The sequence below is a fragment of the Mus musculus genome, chromosome 11, assembly GCF_000001635.26.
Source record: "Mus musculus strain C57BL/6J chromosome 11, GRCm38.p6 C57BL/6J".
In the NCBI taxonomy this organism is placed as follows: domain Eukaryota; kingdom Metazoa; phylum Chordata; class Mammalia; order Rodentia; family Muridae; genus Mus; species Mus musculus.
Window position 1 is genome coordinate 85,914,110 of NC_000077.6, and position 25,513 is coordinate 85,939,622.

Below are 25,513 nucleotides of genomic sequence, written 5' to 3' on the forward strand. Positions count from 1 at the left end.
CTTCTCTCTCTTTCGGCAGACAGTGCCCGCCACCTGGACTTGCCCTGCAAGCGATCCTACCTGGAAACCCCCTCTTCAGTGGGGGACGATCACTATTTCCGTTCTCCCCCTCCCTACGACCAGCAGATGCTGAGCCCTTCTTATTGCAGTGAGGTGACCCCCAGAGAAGCCTGTATGTACTCGAGTTCGGGGCCTGAGATCGCAGGGGTGTCAGCCGTGGACGACCTGCCCCCACCCCCACTGAGCTGTAACATGTGGACGTCGGTGTCGCCATACACCAGCTACAGCGTTCAGACCATGGAGACTGTGCCTTACCAGCCCTTCCCCGCACACTTTACTGCCACCACAGTGATGCCTCGGCTGCCCACCATCGCCGCCCAGAGCGCCCAGCCACCAGGAAATGCCCACTTTAGTGTGTACAATCAGCTATCCCAGTCTCAGGTCCGAGAGCGGGGGCCCTCTGCTTCCTTCCCTAGAGAGCGTGGCCTCCCTGGGATGTGTGAGAGGAAGCCACCCTCACCTCACCTGAACACTGCCAACGAGTTCCTCTACTCACAGAGCTTCTCCTTGACCCGGGAGTCATCCTTACAGTATCATTCAGGGATGGGGACTGTGGAGAACTGGACCGATGGATGACGAGACTACCTGTATCCTTAACAGCCCCAGGGCCATGTCAATCCAGTGTTAATCTCTGTGGGTGGCCAGCACTGCCAAGAAACATGGAAAGGTATTTCAGAATGTGTGTGTGTGTGTGTGTGTGTGTGTGTGGTGTGTGCGCGTGCTTGAACTTCTACACACATGTGGTCAGAGAGCATCTGTCTTCTGACATGCAACTAAGGCCAAAACAAGAAAAAAATGCAATTATCTAAGAAGTGACTTTGGCTACAGGAGCCGAGTCCACCATTAGCTGACATCTCTTGGCATGCCCTGGGTGGGATAGAAGTAGAGGGCTCAGGAGTCACCTGGAGCTTTCTGAAATGTACTTTGGTTTTACTCAGGGGCCAAGTGAGATCTCTGGCACAGGGAGGGCCTTTCTTTTGCCTGGGTAGGGGTGGGGTATCCATGCTTACCATAGACTCCCTGGTCTTCCACCAGCACGGGGAGCTGCCACTTTGGGGAACAGAAGCACCCCCTTCCCTTAGCTTCTGGAGATTGTGTTGATACTACCTGAGCCTTAGAGTGTTTTGAGAGTGGAGTTGGCCTGGACTTGGATTCTTGAAGCCCCAGGGTCTGAAGCATGACTTTCAAAAAGGAGTCATGCGCCATCACCTCATGATTCGTACAGAGTCCCTCCCCTCCCAGTGCTAGCATGTGGCCTCCCTCTCAGCCTGGGAGACACCGTCTGCATCCCAGGATGGGCAGTCAGACGCCCCTTACCCGGCAGTGTCCCTTGGAGATCTCACTGGACTGATGTCACATATCCGCTGGACTGGCTCTGCTCCCAGAAAACCTACATACATGCCTGGAGCGAGGATGCCGGCTGGCAGAAGATGGACAGCTGAGAGAAAGTACTTGAGTGTTCAAGCTCAGAGGAGCATATCATCCCTTCAGAGTAGGGAGGGGAGTATCCTTGGTCCATCAGCATCACACGTCACCAGAACGTCAGGGCGGCCGGTATGAACTCTGGAGATCACTAAACTCTTTGCATGCTGAATAGCTATTTATATATTATATAAATAAATAAATATATAAATAAATATATATCTCACAAATGCGGGCCACATGTCAAATTCAGCTTTGCTTTTTTTACAAATAAACTTACTGAAAACAAATGCTGAAGGAAGTATTTGGAAAGACATCTATTTAAATTTTTATTACGTTTGATGTTAAAGATAAAACATATATATATATTATAAATGCACACTGCAGATAAAGCTTTATTAGAAAACACACTAGCTGACAGGCGGTATGAAACTTCAAGTGTTTTTGATATATAGCATGGACATTTTGTTTTGCATATTGGAACATAAAGCCATCTTACAACTGTGAAGTGTGTGTTTGTCCTTTGTTAACATCTTGCCGTTGCCTGGCAATAGTGTCTGCCTTTCCTTTCAAGTGGGTGGGGCCTCGGTGCCTCTCTGTTTGTAACCATGGGCCCTCAGAGTGAAGTTCGTTCAAAGTCTCCTCCATCTCGTGTTCCTCCCTGGGTTACGGGGCTAGGTTCACAAAGACCCCTGAAAAGCAGAACAGGCAGGCAGTGTGGCTCTCATCTCTGTTAACATCAGCACAAGCCTGCAGTTGGGGGGGGGGACCGTCTCCTAAGTAGAGAGCCTCTGATGCTCTTTGTGCACTTGTTTCTGAAGAGTAACTGTAGCTTTGAGCCTCGGTCTGGCACTTCCTGGGGCAGCTGGCTGTGCGAAGCTGTCAGCCAACTTCATCCTCATAAATATGAAGAGAAACCCTGGCCTCAGGATGGAGGGATTGAGGGAGAGGAACTCCAACTTGGGCTTTTGCCACATCAGGTGAAGAAAAGGAACCCGCAGAGAGGTGACAGCCATGCATGGACAAGTGTCTATGTGACTCTCACCCACACGCTCGTCCATCCCCTAAAATGTTCTCTCCAGCACCATGGTCTCCACTTAAGATGGTCATGAAACTCAGAGAGGCCAGAAGAGGGATGCTTTTAAGGCCTCTTGCCCTGGCTCTGCCTTGTGGCTCTGTGGGACCTCTGGTCGGCAGCTTTGTATTACTCCCTCACAGACAAAACCTGGATTTGGCTCAGGGACAGGGAAGATGGCTCTTCACTCCCAGGTCCCTGCCTGTATCTTTCCAAAGATGGTACCCTGCCAGGATGCTCCCCGCCCCCCCCCCCCCCCCTGGAACTCGGAGGGCTGGGTGTGCGTTCCTAGATTCTCTCTAAGCACCTACTCGGCTCAGTAAGAGAATCGTCTCAAAAGAGGTGTTCAGCTTTGAGCAGCCCACAGAGTCCTCCTGACTTTCTGGGAAGCATAAGCTACCCTGGCTGCCCCACCTGGGCATGGCAAGAGCAGGGCCTGCAGTGGGATTTGTGGAACTTTTCCTGCCCCTCTGAATCAACAACTCAATAAAAAGGGTGCACATGGGACCCCGTGGAACAAAGGGCACCATTCAGTAGCACCAGCAGGCCATACATCATCGGCTCAGAAGCCTGCCACATGACACTGCCTGCTTCTGCTGTGCCCTGCTTGGGGAGGAAAAAAATAGCCGATTACTGCTCCATTCTGTGGCCAGTAATCCCAGGGTTCCACTATAGCCAAGGGCTCAAGGCCTCGGCCTCGGGCAGCTACCCCACAACCCTCTGCAACGGAAGGTCCTAGAATCACAAAGAAGAAGTTGGGTCAGACTGACAAATTGTTAAAAAACCAAAGCGATTTCTTGCCTCAGCAGGGCCTCGGGGGGTCAAGAGGCCTCTACTGGCTCCTCTAATGGAGCCTGCTAGAGGAGTAGCCATGCAGTGTCTTATCTTACAACATAAAATTAAAACCCACTTAAAAGGCCGGAGGGCATGTTAACATTCCGCCTGCTGTCTAATTGAAGGAGTTCCCAGTGCAAAGGATTTTACTTGAAAGATGTCTCCCTCCAAGCCTGGCTCTCCTGCCTGCTAGGGCAGGGGTGGCAGGGAGGGAGAGATTGTCATTTCAAAGAGCTCAGGCCAGAAAAGCACTGCTTGTGGCCCCCAATGATGGAGGTGGGGCCGGGGCGGGGTGTGTGTGTGTGTGTGTAGGGAAGGGGCAGGTGGTGACAGCCAAGGTTAGAACAGGCTAAGTTTTCTAGTTTTGCAAAATTTACAAATTCATTAGCAGTTATGTCAGCAGAGGCCAGACTCAATTCAGGTAATGATTCAAATATGGTGAGCCCCACAGCCAAAACCTGGCAGCCTCTGTGGCCCAGAGGTTCCTACTCCACCCCCACCCCCAAAGCAACCCCTATGCAAATCTCTCACAGGTCTCCAAGGCATACGGAATCAATCAGGGACATCCTGTCAAGGGTGGTGAACTTGCACTGGCTATCCTGAGTAATGGGAACCAGTCAGCCCCAAGCCGGCTGGGACTGAAAGCCAAGGTGACAGCTATTAAGCAATCGCGCGCAGAACAAAATGGCAGAGGGGCCCGGGTAATCAATTCAATTTCAATGGGCAGCCCTCGCAACTGCAGCGTCTGTCGCTGCCGATTAGAGAAGGCCAGCCTGGAGCTTTCAATGCAAGCCCATCACAGATCAGAAACAGGCCCCGGGATGAAAAGGGAATGGACGTCTCCTGAGGAGCCTGCGATGAAGGACTCTGTTTTATGTGACCGTGTTCTTCCTCCTTTCCTTGAAGAAAGAGAAGGGGGAAAAAAGCCAGCAGTTTGGAGATTAGATAGTTTTCTTTTCAGCCATTCATCATTATGAAGGAAAGTAGACAGGGCAAGAGCAGAAAAAGCTCCAGCGGGATTTCTGCAACGTCTCACTGCGAAGGACCGACTTTATACAGCAGCCCACCAGCCCCTGCCGATTACCGCAGTCTGATGGGGCCTGCAGAGCATCCAGGGTCCCTTTTCTCCAACAATGGCAAACAGGCCCCAGGGCTCTGAGGATCACAGGCATTCTCTTGCAGAAACTCCAAACTGTATCATTTGTGAAAATTAAAGCCTGCGCTAGAATAATGAGGCGGAGAGGGACACGGAGGAGAAAAAGATGGGAGGGTTGTGTGGAGCTCAGCAGGTAGGACACAGGAAGTGCCCACTCCCACTTTTCCTGGACCAAGGTCAGAGCCGCCAGACTCCTCTATTGCATCTGCTGCCTATCAACACTAATCCTAGCCTGATGGCAGCCAGCAGCAAAATTCTAGGTTCAGATTTGGTTGCTCTAGTCTCTGCTATGGGGACCTCTGGACACAGAACAAGGGATGCCCGTAGGCACAGAAGCCAGGAGAGAGCAGCCAGTGTAGGGCTATAGAGAAATGGATGAAGCTAGTGAGCAAGGACACTGGGATGCAGAAATAGGAGGGGAGGGGCCAATCTGGAGGCAATGTTAGAACGGAGAGCTCTCGGCTGGGCTGGGGATGAGGGAGAAAGGGCTGACATAGAGAACCAGAAAGAGAGGTGCCAGCTCTTACAACAAGAATTACAAAGATGATTAAACCAACCTCATAGCAATGCAAAATGCACAGAGTGGCAGATTGCCACTCCTGTCTAACAATTAGTAAAAGAAAGAAAAGAAAGGGGAGCCTTTAATGGTTATTAAACTAGTTTTTATAGTTTAATAACCATTATAATAGACTGCTAGTTTTTCTGGAAAAAGCAATTTGGTAGCCTGGACAATGACTCTAAAAGTATTCGCAGCTTGAGAGAATAGCTGGAGATGAGTTCACAGCGGGATGTCGGATACTGTTCATTGTACTATCAATTTTTTTAAATGTCCCCACCGGCAGAAAACAAATTGGTAAATAATGATTGCTTCGTATTCTGGGATATGATGCTGCCAATGGAATTATAATCACAAAGTCTTTAATGGCACGGGAATGGACTGATAATTAAGTAAATAGGAGAGGCATAATAGAATATGGTCTCCAGAACAGAATAATTAAGTAAATAGGAGAGGCGTAATAGAATATGGTCTCCAGAATATTTAGGTTATAAAAAAAATTGGGGTAGCCAAACTGTATCATTATGTAGTAATTAATAAGTGAATAAAACACACTTTTCTTTTCTTTTCCTTTTCCTTTTTCTTTTCTTTCTTTCTTTCTTTTTTTCTTTTCCCGAGACTGGGTTTCTCTGTGTAGCCCTGGCTGTCCTGGAACTCACTCTGTAGACCAGGCTGAGGCTGTAGAACTCAAAAATCTGCCTGCCTCTGCCTCTGCCTCTGCCTCTGCCTCTGCCTCTGCCTCTGCCTCTGCCTCTGCCTCTGCCTCTGCCTCTGCCTCCCAAGTGCTGGGATTAAAGGCATGCACCACCACTGCCTGGCTGGGCTTCTTTTCTTAGGTGAAAAAAGTGAGTGATGATGTGGTCTCCCATTTTTATACAGCACAGAACCCAGATCAGACCTATGTGTGCGCACATGCACTTTTGTGGGCGTGGCATCCACATGAACGAGCACGAGTCAGAGGTAGATGATGCAGAAAGGACCCATTTCAGAGTTCTCATCCATCTTTCTGTTACAAAAAGCACACAAGCACCCCTGCAATTACAAATATAACAAAAAACAAACAAACAAAAGAAAAGTAAGGTAATTATAGAATTCCTTGCAGAACTAAAACAAACTGCCCAAATGCTGGGAGCAATAGTCGCAGGAAAAGGCCCCTGCTGGAGACTCAACTGGACAGGCTGCCTTGGGGGACTGCCCCACGTCCTTTCTTCTAACTCACTCAGGCCTTCAGTGCTGCTGTTGGGTGATGCCTAGGGCTACAACCTTCTAGCTCATTGAGTATTTGGTCCAACACCATCTATGTGTATAGCTCCTCCCACCAAACATGCCCATGAACCTTAAAGTCCCACCTCATTCTCCTCTCCTGATATCAACTCCTGGGTTGTTTCTACTAAGCACTCAAAGGGCATTCCACCCCACCCTGTTCTGACCCAAGCCAGCACAGTGCACCTTCCTATCCATGTTTTGGGCATGGTACCCAGTCCTTGTGCTCCCTTCAAGCCCATGCTAAATGATGCAGAATCTGCCTCCCAAAGCTCTCTTCCATGTGAGCCTTTCTCTCCGTCCATCAGGCCTAACAGTGTCTCCATCCACTGGCAAATACCTCCATCTGGGCTATCGTCTCCCTTCAGTTAGAGCTTTGGGATTATTGTTGAGTGACCTGTACGTGTCATCCATGTGTAATGGCCACCGAGACCTGTGAAGCCAGGGAACTTGCTGTCAGAGATGGGAGTGCTACCTTCATGGCTGTCCCTGCCTTCAGCCAGGGTTAGCATCCCATAGGAAGCAAGAGAGCCCAGGTTTCTGATCACAGGCTACCCATAGGATTATTATGGGCTATTTGAGCACTTTCCTGCCTAACAGGCCTCCAACTAGAGTATGGTGTGCATAATGACAGCTGTCAGTCTATTCTTCCTTGTTTCCTAGAGGCAAGTAGGCCCAGGAAGACTCAATCAGGGATGTTTCCCGTATCTATCCTCTATGCCTGGACACCTCTCATCCCTCGGACGTGTCAAGTAGTCTGCTCTCTTAGAGGAGGCAATTCTGCAGGAACCACACTCAATCCATGCTTACCAAAGACAAGACACATTCAAACATGGCTCCCCATGTAAGGGATCATGCTCAGAAAATGCCATCATTTTCCCTCCATCATTCCTTCACAGACTGGTGTCTTTCCTGTTCTTGTGCAGGACGGGGGTGGGGGTGGGGGTGGGGTAACAGCCCAAGCGTCACCCACCATCCTCCCTCAGACAGGCTGGCGGCTACATGGATCCCAGCCCAGGAGGCTCTCGTCTAGACCTTTTGGGTTGAAGGAATTGGAAGACTTTTCCAACAAAATCTCACGAGTACTCTGAGACCCCAAGCTTCGCCGCTGTTTGGAAAGTGGAAAGTGGAAAGTGAGGTTCTGAGTTTTGATTGGACAAAATACCTGCGGCAGAAAGAGCAGCAGGGGGTAGAGCTTGGCCTTGGGGCTGCTTGAGGTCTCCTGGGTCTGGGGATTCCAGCAGGTCATTCCAAGTAGGACTGTGTCTAGTGGTATTGTTCAGAACTGGGATGAGCAGGAGTTCAGAGACCAACGGCTTTTGGTTTTTCTTTTCTTTTCTTTAGTTGTGACAGGGTCTGGTGGGGGTGTGGGGGAGTGTTGGTCTGGGACTTGCTATGTAGTCAAGGCTGGTCTCAAACTCACAGCAATCTTTCTGCTTCAGCCTCTCAAGTATGATGGTTATGGGCCTGAGCCATCAAGCTCAGTGGTCTTTGTTGGCACAGATGGCCGATCTGTAGAAGGTCCTTCTGAGCATCCAGCTTGTGGACAACTGAGCCAGGTGGTTTTTGAGCCTTTCTACCCTGGAGGACTCTGCTCTCTGTGTTTCTATTCTAAAGACAGTGCATCCTTAGAAACACTGCCACCTGTGAGTCAAATATCCCGGGCTTAAGACTGGCCCTGTCACCTTCTGCTTATGTTTTTAAGGAACAAGGGCATTTCTTTGTTTATGTTAGGGATTTGGAGATAATGTCTAAGTACACCTGTTTCTTAGGATTGTGGAGGGTTTCTTCCCTTCCTCTCCCTTCCTTCTCCTCTGTGAAAGAGTTCCACCATGTAGCTCAGATTAGCCTTGAACTTAAAATCACCCTGCTGGTGGTTTTCATTGTGTGAAAGCACCTCGCATAGACCCTGACCCCTGACGTTCATGGAGGAAAGATGTCAACCCTGTGTCTCACTTCTCTGCTTCCCTTAAGGGAAGGACAACCCTTTTGCTTTGTGGAGTTGGATGATGGAAAGTGATTTATCGTTCTCATCTGTATTGTGAGAGAAGAAAACTGAAATCGCCACTTAGTTTGTTAATCATCAGCCCGTAGGCTCTGGGCTTTGGGGCCCCAACTGGTTGCAATCTCTCTGAGGTCACATATCAGATATCTCTTACATGCATTCATAACCATAGCAAAAATTACAGTAGCAATGAATAGCAACAAAAATAACTTATGGGTGGGGGGCCGCCATAACATGAGGAATGGTGTTAAAGGGTCCCAGCGTTGGGAAGCTTCTGCCACTTTTAGCAGCAGGACTGTTACTACCCGAGACTCTGCCATCTTTCCTCTGAGGTTGCTGGGTCCAAAAGGTGCATACTTCCATGGCTTTCACATTAACGATCAGGGAAATAAACACACATATCTAGTTCTATGACTTAAAGTGTCCAAAGCGGCAGAAACTTACCCTTTTAGGGGCTGATGACTTACAGCAACCTCCTCAAACCTCAGCTACCAACCAGCCTATGGGGTTGCCTATTCCCGAAGCTCCCAACGGACATATACAGGTATCTGATGCTGTATTACTCTCTCCACAGAGATGTCACTGGCAGACTTGACAAATTATCGAGATGCCTCCAAACAACTGGGTATTCTTGGGAGAAGGCTTCAAAGCCATGCGCCTTTAGTAGCAGAGCTAGGGTGGCCTTCTCGTGCCTTTTCCATGTCTGGATGCAGCATACTTCCTTAGAGTGACCTGAAAGAGACTTGTTTGGGAATTGCTTCTCTTAAATACCCATAATTCCTAGCCAGATGCCTGGAGCAAGGGCTGGGTCTGTAAAATGACATGGCTCCATTAGGGATAGTGGAAACTATGTGAGCCGCATTTAATAGCATTTAATGCAGCTTGGCACAGCCTTCCCTCTCTCTAGGCTCCACATGCTCAGCTGCCTGGATCAAGAGTTTTGGTGTTTCCTCAGAGTAGCTGAGTGGACTTCAATCTACTCAAGACTCAGCATGGCCAACTCAGGCCCTAAGCTCTGGCCTGGTAGACTGGAGACCTGAATGTCATTCCCCATCCTTTTTATATCATCAGTATGAGGCAGTAAAAAGAGCTTGACACCGGGTATGAGGCTAGTTAGTGGCTGCGGGACTTGTCCTTTCCCTGAGCCACCTTCCTTCTTCCACCCCTTGTAGCAGTTCGGGAGTTCAATCCTATGAAGAATATCTGCAGTGATGCATTTCTTCACCATGACCTGGTAGGGCTTTCCAAAGTAAAGACTGAACTTGCGTTTTGAATTTTACTTCATTCTTTTCAAATAGCTAATGTTTGTTAGGACGGCTGTCTATCTTAAAAGCTTGTTTATTTTAGTTTGTATATTTGACTGTCTCCATATGTTGCCCAGGCTACCCTGACACGATTGTCCCTTTGTCCTCTGGAGTGCTGGCCCTTACAGGAGTTCACCACCACATCTGGATTGTAGATGAATGTATAAGTCCTATATTGATAGGAGGTGATTTTCCCTCCTCAGGGGAGCCGAGAGCCAAAGTGCAGAGGGACCAGCAAGCAAAGTTGGGGCTCTGTGCAAAGGCCAGGCTCTCTGCCACTACTGTGATACTCTGGACTCTTTGCCATCCTCCCAGGGATGGTTTACCAGAGCTTTGGGTGGAGAGGCCTGGCCAGGCAGGGGACAGAGGATGAGCTGAAATCTGCCACTTAGTAGGCACGAGCCTAGTCTCTGTGAGTCAGTCGCTAGGCATGCTAATTAGGGGTAATAAATACGGTCCATCTCTTAGGCTTACACTGAAATAATGCAGATAAAACATGTGCACAATCCAAGTTGCTGCCCTTCCCCCAACCGGGGACACCAGTCTACAGCAGTTTGCTTTTAGATGCTTAAAAGATGTGGGACTCTTTTTTTTTTTCAGGGAAATTCTATTTATTGCTTTTGGGGGCTTTATTGGAGGCTGCCACAGTTAAGCCTGCTGTACCAGATGCCAAGACCTGGACCCATGTGTAGGTAGGTGTACAATGCCAAATGCAGGCAGCAGACAGGGGAGCCTGAGAAGGAAGACTCACACCTGGTCTTTTCAGTACCCTGAGCACCTCTCCCTACCTGGGCCTTTGGGCTCAGTGGCACAGGATATTGAAGGGAGGGGTCTGCTTCTAACCAATCCTCTTCAAGGCTTCTGAGAGAAAGGGACGGCTTGAAAGTTTGCTTCTCATTCAAAATCCACGGCAAACTAGATGACACTGGGAATAAATCGGTTGTTAAGGAAGGCTGGGTGCGGTGGCACACAACTATAACTCCAGCACTCTAGAGGTAGAGGGAAGAGGATCAAGAAGTTCAAGGTTAGTCTTGACTATAGACCAAGCTGGAGATCAGCCTGGGCTGTCTGGGATCTTGCATTAAAATACAAGCTCCTCCCATATTCCCCCACCCTCACTCCCGACCCTTGCTAAAGTGCTTCCCAGCTTTACCACGGTGTGATCGGAAACCTTAGGCAAATTTTTCTTGTTCTTAGTTTCTTCCATTTTAAACAGCCAACCTTCTAGACTTCATTTAAGGGCCAAATGAGTTGCTTCTAAATAAAACAACAATAAGCAAAAGAGCGGTAACCATGGCACTTCCTGGCCCGTTAGCACCAGCTCATTTCTACATTTCCATGGGAGGAAAACCAAACCCAACCCAAAATGTGGCTTTTTATAATAAGCTTAAGGCAGGGAAACGATTACCGAGGTGCGGGCCAATCTCATTGGCTATAAGAGGCAGATGATTTAGCATCATCACCTGCCTTATCGTTATCCTTGAGCCGCCTGCATCCTTGGCTTCTGAGGAGGTCAATTTCCGGCACACACAAGAAAGCCCACGGCTGTGGCAGGGAACAATCGGCCACAGTGCGCTCCCTGCCTGCTGTTGATCCTTTCATTTCCTCCAGCGGGCTCCTGCCGGGGCACTGGGTTCTGAGTTCTCTGCTACTCTCTCAGACCAATCATTCACCACAGCCCTGAGCACCCAGCCACTTGCTCAAGTTTGCTGTCCAGCTACTGCCCCGTACTGCCGTACTGCCGTATAGATGGCTAATTGGGACGTGAGCTCAGCCAAATGGCAAGAAAGATTTCAAGGAGCCTGTTCAGTGGACCTTAAATATCCTGACCACAAATTTACAGCCCAGCCTGCCACGGAGGAAGCGTGAGTCAGAGGCGGAGGCGCGGCTGCTGTTGAGGGAAGGCCTCCGCGATGACATTTTTCACGCTTTTAATAAACCACCGTATTATTAGAGCTCACTAAAGCTGAACTTAATGAAAATCATGGGCCCTAAGGCCTGAATTTTTCTTTTGTATTACAAAACGAAACCAACTGGCCCAATTCAAATTAACCCCAGGAAAAAAACCCCATAGATTTTTAATTTTCTTTCTTTCTTTCTTTCTTTCTTTCTTTCTTTCTTTCTTTCTTTCTTTCTTTCTTTCTTTCTTTTTCTTTCTCTTTCTTCCTTTCTTTCTTTCTTTCTTTCTTTCTTTTCCTTCCTTTCTTCCTTCCTTTCTCTCTTTCTCTCTTTCTCCCCCTTTTCACATTCTCGTTTTCAAATTTCACTGGATTACAATCTCTCTTTGAAGAAAAGGATGAAGCCGCGTACTCTGATCGGGTACAAACTTCTCTGTGGGATCCCTTAAGGAGTGTTACTGAGCACTGTTACAAATTTTAAGAGAGACTGAGAAAGCAAACACCACAACAGAACTGCAAAGCGAGTGGCACCTGAGACTCATTCCGATTTAAAATTCCAACTTATGAATGTACTTTTCAATCAGGTCTGTCGGACCTTCCAAGCCTACACAACACTGGTGATCCTACAGACATAATGAGTACAAATTCTTAATTTTTCAGACCATAAGAGTTGAGTCCTTGGAAACTAACCTGGGGGCGGGGTGGAGGAGGGGCCGAAACTGGGCTGCCAGGCACCTGGCCTCCAAAGGCTCAGCAGCCCAGCGGAAATCTCTCCGTAGCAGCTTCCGTACCTGTATGAGCTTGTGAAAAGACATCTTTTCCCCTCGCCTTGCCGCTACGTTCGTAAACAAAACAAACGGGTACTTGCCAACTCTCAACCCAATTTGGCACCTATTTGCCCAACTAGAGCAGGCTTTCAAATGCCTCCTTGTCCTTGCCGAGCCGAAAGGAGCGGTGCCCACCCTTGGGTTCTGTGCTCTCACGACTTCCTCCCCGGGAAGGGGAAGGGCCCTGCCTGAGCTGCCTTTGTCTTGGCCCAGTGCTCCTTTTGGGATCGGGCTGGTCTCTGATTCCTGCAGGGGAGTCCCTGCTTGGCATCGAGGCTGGCCTCAGGCATAAGATCCTAATTATTTGAATGGTATTTGTTTTCATAGCTCTCTCTTTCTCTCCCTCTCTTTTTTTTAATGTGTCCAGGTCGATGGCATTTTAATGCCTTATTAAACAGGGGTTTTACAGCAGTCTGTCTGTGCAGTCTCTGGGCCCATGCCTGTACTTTGTGTGCAGGGATTTTTATCTTTCCTGCTGGCCAAAAATATTTTCCAAATTCCCTATAAAAGTTTTCGAGATTTCCTAAGACAAATAGAGCCCCACCAGCTCTGAAGTGACCCTGATGCTGTCAGAATTACAGACACGGGCCCTCTTTCTTGCTTACACTAGGACTGAACTGAACTCTCTATTCATTAACTGCCCTTCTCAGGGCGACGAGTTTGCCCCACAAATGTGCCAGGACATAAAAACATAGCCTACCTGGGATGGCTCCCCACAACGCCATCTTTTACTTCTGACCTCTCAGGCGGTTGCCTTGGCTTTGAAGATGTCATCCATAAAGTGCACCCTGGAGGTGGAGTTTACAGAAGAGCTGTGGGAGACAGCAACTGGACCTGCTTAAGGAAGATGGATGTCTGAAGACCATGGAAACCTCAAGAAGGAAATCAGCTGAGCTCTATGTTTCTGTGACAGTGTTTAAGGGTTGATGAAAATATATTGTTGTTTTGGACATGGAAGCTCAATTTAGGCCATACAGGAAGTCACAGGTTAGGTTACTCTGTGAAAGACAACACATACATGTATACAAGTGTGCGCATGTGAGCATGCACGCACACTCATGTGCACACACAAAAACACACGCACATATGCACAAACCTCAAGACAGATGATGGCAACAAAACCCAATCCCAGTTTCTTCATTCAAAAATGAAAAGAATTTTAGGGTTGGGAGTGTAGCTCAGTTGATACAGTGCTGGCCTCTGATGCATAAAGCTTTGGGTTTGTTCCCCTGCATCACATACGATTAGGTGCGATAGCACACGCCTATGCCAGTATTCAGGAGCTGCACGCAGGGATAGCACTAGCTTAAGGTCATTCTCTCCTACATAGGGAATTCAAGGCCAGCCTGGGGTATGTGAAACCTCATCTCAATAAACAAATATTTATGGAGAAAATAGTGTTGGGGCAAAGATAAGCAGAGTAGAGTGATTATATTTAGATGAAAATGTTGGGATGAAATCCTTTGTTTTGTATAATTAATAAAAATATTTAAAAATTAAATAAGATAAAATATGAAGAAAAGTTACATGTGAATATATTGCACTGTTGTTACCAAAATCTTAAGGACTCCTTTGGTATATATAAACATTCAGTCCTTGCCCGGCATGAGCAGGGTCCTGGGTTTGATCTCTTGACTGAAAACCAAACCAAACCAAACCAAACCAAACCAACCAACCAGCAGGAGGACTCAGTGACTGGTGCTAGTGTTGATACATCACAAAGACCTCCCTCCTTCAGGAGGTACTTCAGGACTCTGACGTGCAGAAGGAGAGCCATCACCTTATGCTGCTTCTAGATAGGGCCCAGGGTTTGGGGGATGGGAGGCCCCAGCACTGAGTCAGGATGTGAGCCATGTGCAACTGTAAGCTGTAGAACAGCAGTGGGAACTTAGATCTGCTCTAAAGCTAGGCAGGCTCTACTGTCCATATCAGGGCTATGTTGACATGAACCCAGCCTCTGTCGTGCAGCTTCAGATGGACTCCGCCCCTCATCCTATTTGGGTGGCATCACCATCACCACCCTTCCCAGGCTAACCCGCTTGACCACTAGAAATCTCTCTTTCGCTTTTGACTTTACTGGATCATTTTTGAGCATTACTGTCTCCATGGCGTTTCATTAAAAATACCACTTTTAACGTTTAGGACCATATCCCTGGGCAAAGATGTGGAGCTTAGGAGAGCACTCCCTGCTTCATGTCTGCTGGCATTAGGCAAAGACGGAAGGAAGCAGCTCAAAGCCTGCAGTAGGAAGGGATCGTTAATGAGGACTCAAGTTCATGTGTCTATGGTTAAAGCCAGCCATTTATTTAACTAAGACTTTCCATTCCCATGCACTCAATGGTTACTTTCATTTCAAGAAATATTGTTTCAACCCCTGAAATTCAGTTTGATTTCTTTTAAAGACAGCTCAACCTTTAAAAAAAAAAATCACTTTTTCTGATGTTCACGATCTCTCCCTTTTTGCATTTAATTATTCTTAAACATACTTTAAAACGATCTGTAGACACTAATTACTCTGTCAGGCTCTGGGGGGGGGAGGGGCACTACTGAGTCTGCTATTTACTGAGTCAAAAGACACTACGCAACAGAATATTTCCTTCTACTATTTTATATGAGTTTTATAGAACCTCATCCTAAGCCAGATTTTACCTACAGCTAGTTTGTTTCAGAACAATTTCATTAGAAAAACTAAAAGTTGTTAGTGTAGTGGCACCTGCCCGTAATCACAGCCTTGGGAGGCAAAGGAAAGGCTAGCCTGGGCCTCAGAGGCTGCTGCTGGGGCTGCTGCTGCTGCTGCTATAAAACAAAAACCTTTTCTGTTGATTTTTCAGCTTGGAGATTATTAGACTCCTCATTTTGTATAAAGCATAAACATAATGAAGGGCACACTTTCTTTGTCCTGAGATGACAACTATGGCATTTGTGTCCAAGCCTGAGAATCTGAGCTCACTCCCCAGACCCACACAATCAGGCATGAATGGTGGTAGGAGAGAGCTGAGTCCTGCATGTTGTCCTCTGGTAGTCACTGCCCCACCCCCCAACATGTACACAAGCCCACAAATCTGATAAACTTGCAAAAAATGATTTTCCTTGTTGTGGGTAGGAGTTTTTGGTTTTGGTTTAGCCATTCTGACAAGTCAGTCTTCTACTAGGCTTACCTCAGTCAGCGTTCAAGCTCCTGGCCTTCCTGAAGACAGAAGTGGAGACTTACACACAAGGTGAGAAACCGTCAGAAGTCTGCGGTGACAGATGGCATAGTACCATGTGCTGCATGGAGCAGACTCAGACACAGCTCCACACGGGTGATATCTGGACTACAGAAGGACAGTGTCACAGTGGGGGAAGGATGGTGCTGTGCCCATGGGTACTCGTAAGAAACTAAATAAAGTGTGAGGCCTGACTCACACTGTGTGCATTCATTTCCGATTGATGTGGTCCAGATATGAAACAACAGCATGTTTAAAGACTTGGAAGACATCTCTGTGATCTTGAGCTTAGTCACACAAAGTCCACTAACCACCATAAAAGACTGACACATAATCAACTACAATACTATGTGTTTTAAAACATGCCACTAACACAACAAGGAGCTCAGAGCAGAACAAAAGACAATTAAGATGTTATACATGCATACGTGTACACATGTTTATTCATAAAACACACATGTATGTTTACTCTTATACACATACACATACATGCTTATTCAAACACACATGTTTATTCATATACATATATGTTTATTCATATACACATGTCTTTACAGTCAAATCTAGAATGAATGCAAAAGAATAGTAAAAGACTCATACATGCCATTGGTAATTGATGATAGATTTTGGGATGTCTTCAATTGATTCTCTACTTTATTACCTATTCATGTGTGTATACCTGTATGTGAGAATATAGGCACACCGTGATGTGTTTGTGGAAGTTGAAGGAAATCTAGAATGTCAGTCCTTCCCTCTGCTATGTTTGAGGCAGAGTCTCCCTTGTTGTCTGCCACTGTGTACTCCAAGCTAGACCTTGAGCATCAAGGGAATTCTCTCCCTCCCATTTTGCATTTTGCAGTGGGATAACCAGGATTACACATAGGAGTCATCAAGCTCAGTTGTACATGGGCTCCAGGCATCAGGACTTACATAGCTAGTGTTTTTCCCCACCACCAACCCCTCTGCCCCCACCCTGTCCACCATATTTGTTCTTAGACAGGGCTACTCTTCTCTGAACCTGAAATCCGTGTTTGAAATTTAAACTCAGAACCTCAGGCATACACAGAAGATGTTTTACCTACTGAACTGTGTCCCCAGTTCCTCGGTCAGACTCATTTAAACTTTTTAAAAAAAGGATATAGTTCATGTTTGGGTATTTTGCCTGCATGTACATATATGTGCACCTAGCACACCATGGATTTCCTGAAACTGGAGTTACACACAGTTGTGAGCTGCCATGTGGGTGCTAGGAGATGAACCTGGAAGAGCAACCAGTGCTCTTAACCACTGAGCCATCTTTCCAGTCCTGGTCAGATTCATTTACTCCTTGCCATCCTTGAATTTTGTGTATAGCACTTTGGTTGATCCATTTCCAGAGCCTCCAGGCAACTGTTGGTTGCTCTCTGCCAATTCAAACAACATATTCAGTTTCCAAGCACTGATGTCTAGCACGGGACTTGCGGCTGTAGCTTGCAATCTGAATACATCTGCCTCCTCAAAGTAGCTCTGGGACTCTACCTATGTATCTTTAAACCTTTGAACAGCCATCCCTCAGTTCTGGGACTGGACAAGAAGGTATTTCCAATTTCCCCAATATCTTTCATTAATAAAAGTACATACAAACTTTTAAAATCTGTAACTGCATCCTTAGGGAAATCTGGACGAGTGTCACCAGGCCACCTCTTGGGAACACTCCTGCTTGCCCGCTTCCTTCCGTTCTCTACATTCTGCAGTGCCCCAGTGGGCGGGTCTTTCTCCTGTCACTTGTCACTTCAGAGTCCTTGCCACACCTATCTCTGTAAGTATGTGACCAGATACCACACATCACCCATTCAGATGTGGAGTCCACACTGTCTTGATAAAACATTGAGAACTTCTTACATTGGCCTACAGTAGCCATGCTCAACAAACTCAACCAATCATGACATCTACTCTTTAGACCATGACCAGTCCAACACCCCACAGCCATCTCTGAGGACAAGGAAGGTAAGAAGGTTCAGGCACTACTGAGGTCCTTTAAGAATGTGGACATTCACTACACTGACTTGGAAATTCTCTCACTCACTAATATCCTGGATGTTAGTGGTGGTTTTGTTGTTCTTAGATATTTTCATCTTCAGACTCTCTCACGATAAATATTTCCTCCATCTTCCCTTCTTTGGTTTGAGAAGGTCACACTGTGGTACACATTTCTAATACTTCAGTAGAAAGAACATGGTTTAAAATGGTAAAATTTCCCCAGGTGTGGATGAAATTCTGGATTGGTTACCTTTTTCATTGCTGTACTTGAGTTTTGCAACTTAAGGAAGGGAGAGTTTATTTGGGTTCACTGTTTGAGGGTGCAGTCCACTGTGGCAGAGAGACACGGGCAGCAGGAGCCTGGGGGAGCTGGTCCCATCGAGTCTGTCGGGAAGCTGAGAGATGCTGAGGATAGCTTGATCTCTCACTTTATAGAGTTCAGGGTCTCCAGTCCTTGGAATGGCGGCTCACACTTTGGGTGGCTCTTCATACCTCAATTAACCCTGATTTAGAAATGCCCTTGCAGATATCCCCAGAGCCCTGATCCTATGGTGAGTCTCGGTCCCATCAAGTTGACAGTTAAGAGTGACCACTTTGTACTCCCAGGGCACCAAATATTTTAGCATTTTGATCACAACATAGGCAAACAACGGAAATTCGATTTGACTAACTTGTTCTGATGTCCACATCAAAGTTTCAGTGGTTGCTGCAGTGGATCACAGACAAGAAGGAGGGGTTTCCACATGCAGAGACCTGGAGGTAGAACAGAGACCTGGAGGCAGAACAGAGACCTGGAGGCAGAACAGAGAGCTGGAGGCAGAACTCAGGTGCTTCAATGACCCTGCAAAGGCTTAAAAACTCCGCATTCACGCCTGAAGAGATTTTTTTTCTTTCTTTTAAAAAATAACATGCACTTAGTTGAAGGAAAGAAATGTAACAGGAAAGCAGACACCACGTGGTGTGGTGTGCAACAGTTAGGTCTCAGGCTGGGGTGGGGAGCTACATTAATGCTTTTGATATCCTCTTCTCATTATTCTACAGAATGACTGCCTCCCTACTGTTTGGACTCTATGCTTTGGTGACATTGAGAGAGAAATGCATAAACCCAGGAAAAAATAGCTGCAGCTTCTTCCTCTGCGCTCCAAGAAGCAAGGTGGGCACAGGTCCGCAGCCTAGGGGCTTTGTCACATGTGCCACCAAAGCCAAACCTTCAGGATGATCATCTCCCACAGCGTGGGCCACAAGAGAGGAGTGTCCGTGAGTCCCTGGCCACGTGTCTGAAAACCTAATGCTTTCATATTTGTGCTTAAGTTGTGCAAAGCTTTTCTTTGACTATGCTCCCTTTCTGGTTTTCTAAGTGAGTGTTTCTGAGATGGAGTGGGACCGCACTTTCTAGTTTAACGTGGCTACGCATTCATCTTTAGGTCCAGCAGCTTTTATTTGGTGGTGGTCATTTTCTATCCTCTTTCTTCTTTTACTTCTTTCTTCTTGAGATGGGAGCCACTGTGTAGAGCCACCTGCCTCGACCTTCCTAGTCTTGGGTTGAAAGACATGAGTCACCAGACCTGGCTTATTTGGTTTTCTTGACCTTTCCAATTAAACAATACAACATTGGTTATGAGGTTAATACAACCCTCTTTCTCTGCTCCACTTGTCTCCCTTCATTTTTCCCCTAATTTTTGTTGCTAGAAAAAAAAATGACTTTGACCACAATGATAACCAAGCGTAATAATAGTAATAGACTGTGCATTCTGACTTTTTCCATTAAACTTTTTGTGTGCAGGATACTTTGACTGCATGCATGCATGTACACCATGTGTGTGCCTGGTACCCATGGAGACCAGAAGAGAGAATTAGAACTCTTGGAACTGCGATTACAGATCGTCAGTAAGCTGTCGTGTAGGTGGGAATTGAACCTGGGTCCTCTGGAAGACCAGCCAGTGAGTGTTCTTAACCACTGAGCAAAGCTCTCCAGTCCTTTGTCCTGACTTTTACATTGAAATCCTTCTGGTGCTTTCTTCTCTGTGCACATATGTGGTATGCATGCGTGTGTTCGTGTTGGTGTGTGAGCACATATGTGGAGGCAAAAGGTCAACATAGCGTGTCTTCCTTGATCACTCTCCATCATACCTCTTGAGACAGGGTCTCTCACTGAACTTGGAGCTCATTGATTCAGCTAGGCTGACTAATAAGACGCAGGGATGCCCCCATCTCTCTGCACCCAGCATTGGGGCTACAGAGGAATGCTACCATTCCTGGCTCTTCGATGGTGCTAGAGACATAGGTGCTCATCTCTCAGCCCCCTCCCTCCCAGGGCTTTATCTTTCCGCCTTCATTTACTGCATCTTTGGTTATTACATCTGTTTCCATTTGCTTGTTGTCTAAAGTCCATCTCCCCTCACTGTTCCTTTGTCTTGCCTTTCTGTATGATTTTGTTTATGGCTAAACCAATACCCTGTGCTTGCATGACGTCCACGTCCAATAAAGAGACCTCTATTCTCCTGAGTGTAGACGCCTGCATTCCTGTTACCCTGTGCTGTAGATGCTGTAGATAATTCACAGTGGATGCCTTCAAAGCTAAACTCAGTCCCTGTCAAAGGAAGTCACTCCCCTTGTAGGTTCTAGGCTACCTCTGATGATGTACTTACTAACCCTGGCCAATCGGAGTCAGGAACCTGATCATCTTTGTCTCTCTCTGTCTCTCCCCTCTCCTCACACAGTTTGACAAGGAAGTGCTTTTATGCAAGACTAAAGCTTGAGGAGAACAGAACCAGAACTCCTCATGTGTAAGTCACTATGAATGGCATGGAGGTGACACGGTCCCAACACACATCGGAACAAGAGCAAAAATACAGTCCAAGCCAGGCGTGGTGGCGCACGCCTTTAATCCCAGCACTCGGGAGGCAGCGGCAGGCAGATCTCTGTGAGTTCAAGGCTAGCCTGGTCTACAAATCAAGTTCCAGGACAGCAAAGGGCTCTGTTACACAGAGAAACCCTGCCTTGAAAAAAAATCAAACCAGAAAAAGAGAAAATACAGTTCAAAACAGAAACCAGGGCTGGAGATGCAGCTCATTTGGTAGAGTGCTTTCTTAGCATGTGTGAGACCCTGGGTTCAATCCCCAGCACCCCCAAAAACTGGGTATGGTGATGCAAGCCTGAAATCCTAACATTTCGGATGTAGAGGCAAAGGGGTCTAAAAATCAAGCTTATCTGTGCCACCGTGAGTTCAAAGTCAGCCTGACTTACGGCAGACTTCGTCTCAGAAGCAAAACAAATGACTACAAACAACAAAACAAAACAACCCAGACAGAAATAAAACCAACAAAACTAAGTACAGACATTATACCACAAGGAAGTAGCAAAGGTGGCTTTCAGAGCAGACAGTAACATTGTAACATTGCTTATTGGCAGAATTGTTTTCTCCCTGTGAAAGGTTTGGTAGAGCTGACTTTGTCTGTGATAAAGTTAGAAGACCTGCATTGGGCAGAGAATCAGGAGAAATGGAGGATGGGGTGACCTGGAAGTTGGTGTTGCCATGGGAAAGGAAAGAAAGATGAAGGCAGAAGATGTCAGAAACCCAGACCAGAACAGAGAAAGGCTCTTTCTCTTGGAAACCTCCTCTGTAGTGGGGACATTAGGACATTGACACCCCATGCTCGCTTCCGCCTCTGCTGCTGCTGGAGCGGTGTAGGTCGCTCCCCAGGGACCCTCATAAAAGTATACTATGCAGAACTGCCTGGTGTGGTGGCGCTGAAGGAAACTGAGGGTGAAGGCAATAAAACGAAGTGTGGTCTCCTCACATCACCTCTCTCACCTCCCTTGAGGCTGCAGGTCTGGCGGCAACCCAGAGCCCAAGAAGGACAGCTCAGGACCCAGTCCTTTCCTCAAGGAACAGGACTGTGGTTGGGGCGGGGCTTGAGGTGGAGGCAGAGCAGAAGTTTACCGCCAAGCACCATGGGATGGGTGGCTTATGCAGAGGATAGTAGCTCACCAAGTCACTGTGTCAGGAAAGAGTATTAATAGTAATAAAAATAAAATGAAATTGAAGTACATGAAAACCACCACATATGAGAAAAAGTATAGTGCATAATGCCTACAGACCAACATGGGAGGTTTTGTGTGTGTGTGTGTGTGTGTGTGTGTGTGTGTGTGTGTGTGTGTGTGTATGTATGTGTATATATGGGTGCATGTGACGAGGAGGTGCATACAAATGTTTATGCGCATGCTTGTAGAGGTCAGAGGCTGACAGGAATCTTTCTCTTCTCTCTTTCATCTCTGTTCATTGAGGTGGAGTCTCCGGTGAGTAGAAATGACTGTATCAGGCAGTTATGGAAGTTAGCTTGCTCTAGGGAATTCCTTTCTGTCTTCTGAATGTGGAATCATAGGCAGGTCTAACTGGTATTTATGCATGTGCTGAGGATTTGAACTCATATCCTCATGTTTGCATGGTGAGCACTTTACCTGCTGAGCTATCTCCACCATCCCTCAAGCTCTGCTTTTGTAAAAGGCTTAGCCGGTTGCCATGGTGCCCACCTGTAATCTTAGCATACTGGAGGCAGAAGGACCAAGGGTGTGAGGTCTGTCTAGACTGAGCAGCAAGGCTCTATCTCAAAACAAAAGCCCAACTTATGCTCAGTATTTGCTAACTAATGAATGAAGAATTTGTTAAAGTAACTTGGAATGGGGACCTGATAAATGAACAGATGTCACAGACCAAGCGGGAGAGAATAAAATAAGAAACAAATGACTTGAGGAGAGAATTTGAGACCTGGGGAAAACGCTCAATAATGAACACCAAAGAACCTAGGTGGATGTAAGTACTGTGCTAAGACCGGAAATCTGGGAGATATGGTGGTACCAGGCTGGAATCCCAGCTCTTGCGAAGCTGAACCCGACACACGAACAACAACAAAAATCAGCAGTTGTGGTAGCGGCTGAGGCAGGGGGAAAAGACTGAGGCAGGGGAAAAGGCCCTCAGAGCCTGCAATAAAGTGTAGGGAAGGTGGAGCTGGAGGCTCTGAACTAAAAGCTCTGAAAAGAGTCTAGTTCATTCTCAGCCACCATTGAAGAGTAGATTGTGGTACCAACCATGCAAGGGTCTGTTTCTGTCTGTCTGTCTGTCTGTCTGTCTGTCTGTCTGTCTCTCTCTCTCTCATGTGTGTGTACTTGTGTGTGTGTACTTGGTAGTATGCTATGCATGACAGGGAGAGAGAATCTATATGCTATTTGTGAGTGGAGTCTGTGAGTCAGAATGCTCTCCTGTACTTTGCCATAAGAGATCTTCCCTAAGGTTTGCTGGGGGAAAAAAACCCCAAAAACAAAAAAACAAAAAAATAAAAAACAAGCCAGGGTTTCATAGGACACGCACACGACACGTGGTGTGCTGAGTTAGAACAGCTTCCTTTAAGTGTTCAAAATGTTTCACTGCTTAAAGAAAAGCATCAGTAAGCTGTGGCTACAACTCCTCTGCTGCTACATAACAGCCTTCACATACGACGAGTGGCGAGCAGCCCAAGTCTGGGATCATGGTGGAAGGAAGGCCAAGCGCACAGGTGGCCTGAGCTGTGACTGCAGCTCAGGGCTCACCTCTCCTACCTGATCAGAACGGACGACTGGAGAGCTGGGTTCCGTGTGAGCACTAGATCACTTTCTGAATCATCTGTACGGGTTTCCTAAGGGAGGAAGACAGGTCCAATCACGGGCCTAAGAGCTTGTATATCACAACTGAGGTGTGGTTTACACACTAGGTTTATGATGCTGGGAGGATGGCTCAGTGGTTAAAGCCTTTTTTTTTTTTTTTTTTCTGTGCAAGCATGATGGCTTGAGTTCAAATCCCCAGCATCCACCTAAAAAGGCAGACATGGCTGCTTATGCTTATAAGCCTGACACTGGTGGGGAGGGGGTGTAGAGATAGGAGGATGGCTGGGGATTGTTGGACAACTGGCCTACCCCAAACCAGCAAGCTCTAGGTTCAGTAAAAGATTGTGTTAAAGAGATAAGGCAGAGAATGATACAGGAGGGCCCCAAATGTCCTCCTCTGGCTTGTCATACATAGACTATACACTCAAAAGTGCACAAAAAAGATAGACGCCAGCTTTTTACAGCTCTGGTTTTCACTTGCCCACCATCCTAAGGAAAGCTAGGCATTCCTTTTTACAATTTCCTACTGACTCTTAGGAAAAAAAAAAAAACCAACTTGGGGGCTCTGTTGGTTACCTGATACTAACCAGAATTTCCTTTAGAACAGGTGAAAGTTATCAACCAAAACCCGTACTTTTTGGGGGGCCTCTAGAGACAAGACTCCAGCTTTGGAGAAAGAAATGCGTAAAATAAACAGAATCAACTCCAGATTCCTCCCAGTCGACTGTATCTTAGAGGGAGCAGAGAAGCAGCTTATTCAGGGTCACTAAATTCCAGCCTCCTTTTTGTTCCTTGAGCAGTGGGTATGTAAGGAAAGGATGCAGGCAGTCGGAACAACTGTACTCAGGTTTCTGCTTTGCAGAGGTCAGCACAGATAAACAAGACGCAAGTTAGAGAAGATGCAGCACTGTCAGGGGGAAGCACTGGTCAAGGTGGAGAATATGCAAAGACATCTATAAATCGATAAATAAAAATCACATCTGAAGGGAAGCCGGGAGAATTGAAATCAGACTCTGAAGAGCAAGTAGAACTGACCAAGAAATGCGAAAGGTAGAAAATCACGGATACACAACTGAGAGCCACAGGGCCATTTCATATCCCTTAGACCACCAGGGCCTGAAGTGCCAGGTCAGACCCAGAACAAAAGAAGCTGTGACTCACATGAATGAAGACAACGGATACACTCTTATGCTGCTAGCGACTGCCTGAGACCTACTGGAAACCAATGTGGTGCTGTCTGGGAAGCTAATGGGCAGGCTCTATGATCCAGTGGGAAGACGTCTCTAGAGATGCTCTTGATGTGCCTGCCAGGGGGACAGGTAGGCAACTTCTCAGAGCAGGATTATCTGCAGTGGTTAAAAAAAACAAAAAAAAACAAAAAAAAACAGATTTATCCAAATGCGGATTAGCAGGGGCATGGACAATGGTTAAATAAACGTCAGCATTGTTGACTAATGGAACTCCGCACAGCCGCAAAAACAAGTGAACTCTAACTGCTCATGTCCGAGGGGATGGGTACCACAGGCATGGAGAAATTTCAGGACATGTTCAGCATGGCATCATTTTAGGAAACTCCAAACAAAACTCAGAACAGCGCAGGCGCAGGCTAGGGATATGTACTTCTATGGTGGGGGGCTGCTGGGGGCTGACATGCGAAGTAAATGAACAGGATTCAGGTCACTAGGAAAGAGGAATGGGGCGGGTGCTCAGGACTCTTTGGTGATAATGGGCGACAATTTTTTTTAAGCCTTTGTTTGGGGAACATGTGTGTTTATCTCCTCAGCCTTTCACCTAATAGATGCATTATTTATGTTCCTTGGTTGTTTGTTTATGTAGAGATAGGGGATCATTATGTAGCATCAGCTGTTCTGGAACCCAAGGTCCTCCCTGCCTCAGTTACCCAAGTGTTAGGATTATAGACCTGTGCCATTGGCGTATCCCTTTGGATATGAATTTAAAAGCTCAATTAGAAAGTCATATCCAAGCCGGGCAGTGGTGGAGCACACCTTTAATCCCAGCACTCGGGAGGCAGAGGCAGGCAGATTTCTAAATTCGAGGCCAGCCTGGTCTACAGAGTGAGTTCCAGGACAGCCAGGGCTACACAGAGAGACCCTGTCTCGAAAAACAAACAAACAAAAGTCATATCCAGGGTTCACAAGGACTGACTTTAACGGGATCCTCTCTCGTGTTCTCCCTAGTCAGTTCATGTTCATCCAATACTTTGTCTTTATTCTTTTCGGAGGGATTT

The 25,513-nt window shown here is 46.9% G+C and overlaps 1 protein-coding gene across 2 annotated transcripts in view; it reads left to right on the forward strand.

Moving 5' to 3' along the window:
* Tbx4 (T-box 4) overlaps positions 1-1,988 on the forward strand; it is a 29,731-nt gene extending 27,743 nt beyond the window's left edge. For both annotated transcript variants that reach the window (NM_011536.3, NM_172798.1), the window contains one exon: positions 20-1,988. In NM_011536.3, the coding sequence (NP_035666.2) occupies positions 20-636 (617 nt within the window). In that variant the 3' untranslated portion in view covers positions 637-1,988. The remainder of the gene's footprint in view (positions 1-19) is intronic.
* Positions 1,989-25,513: the final 23,525 nt, after the last annotated feature.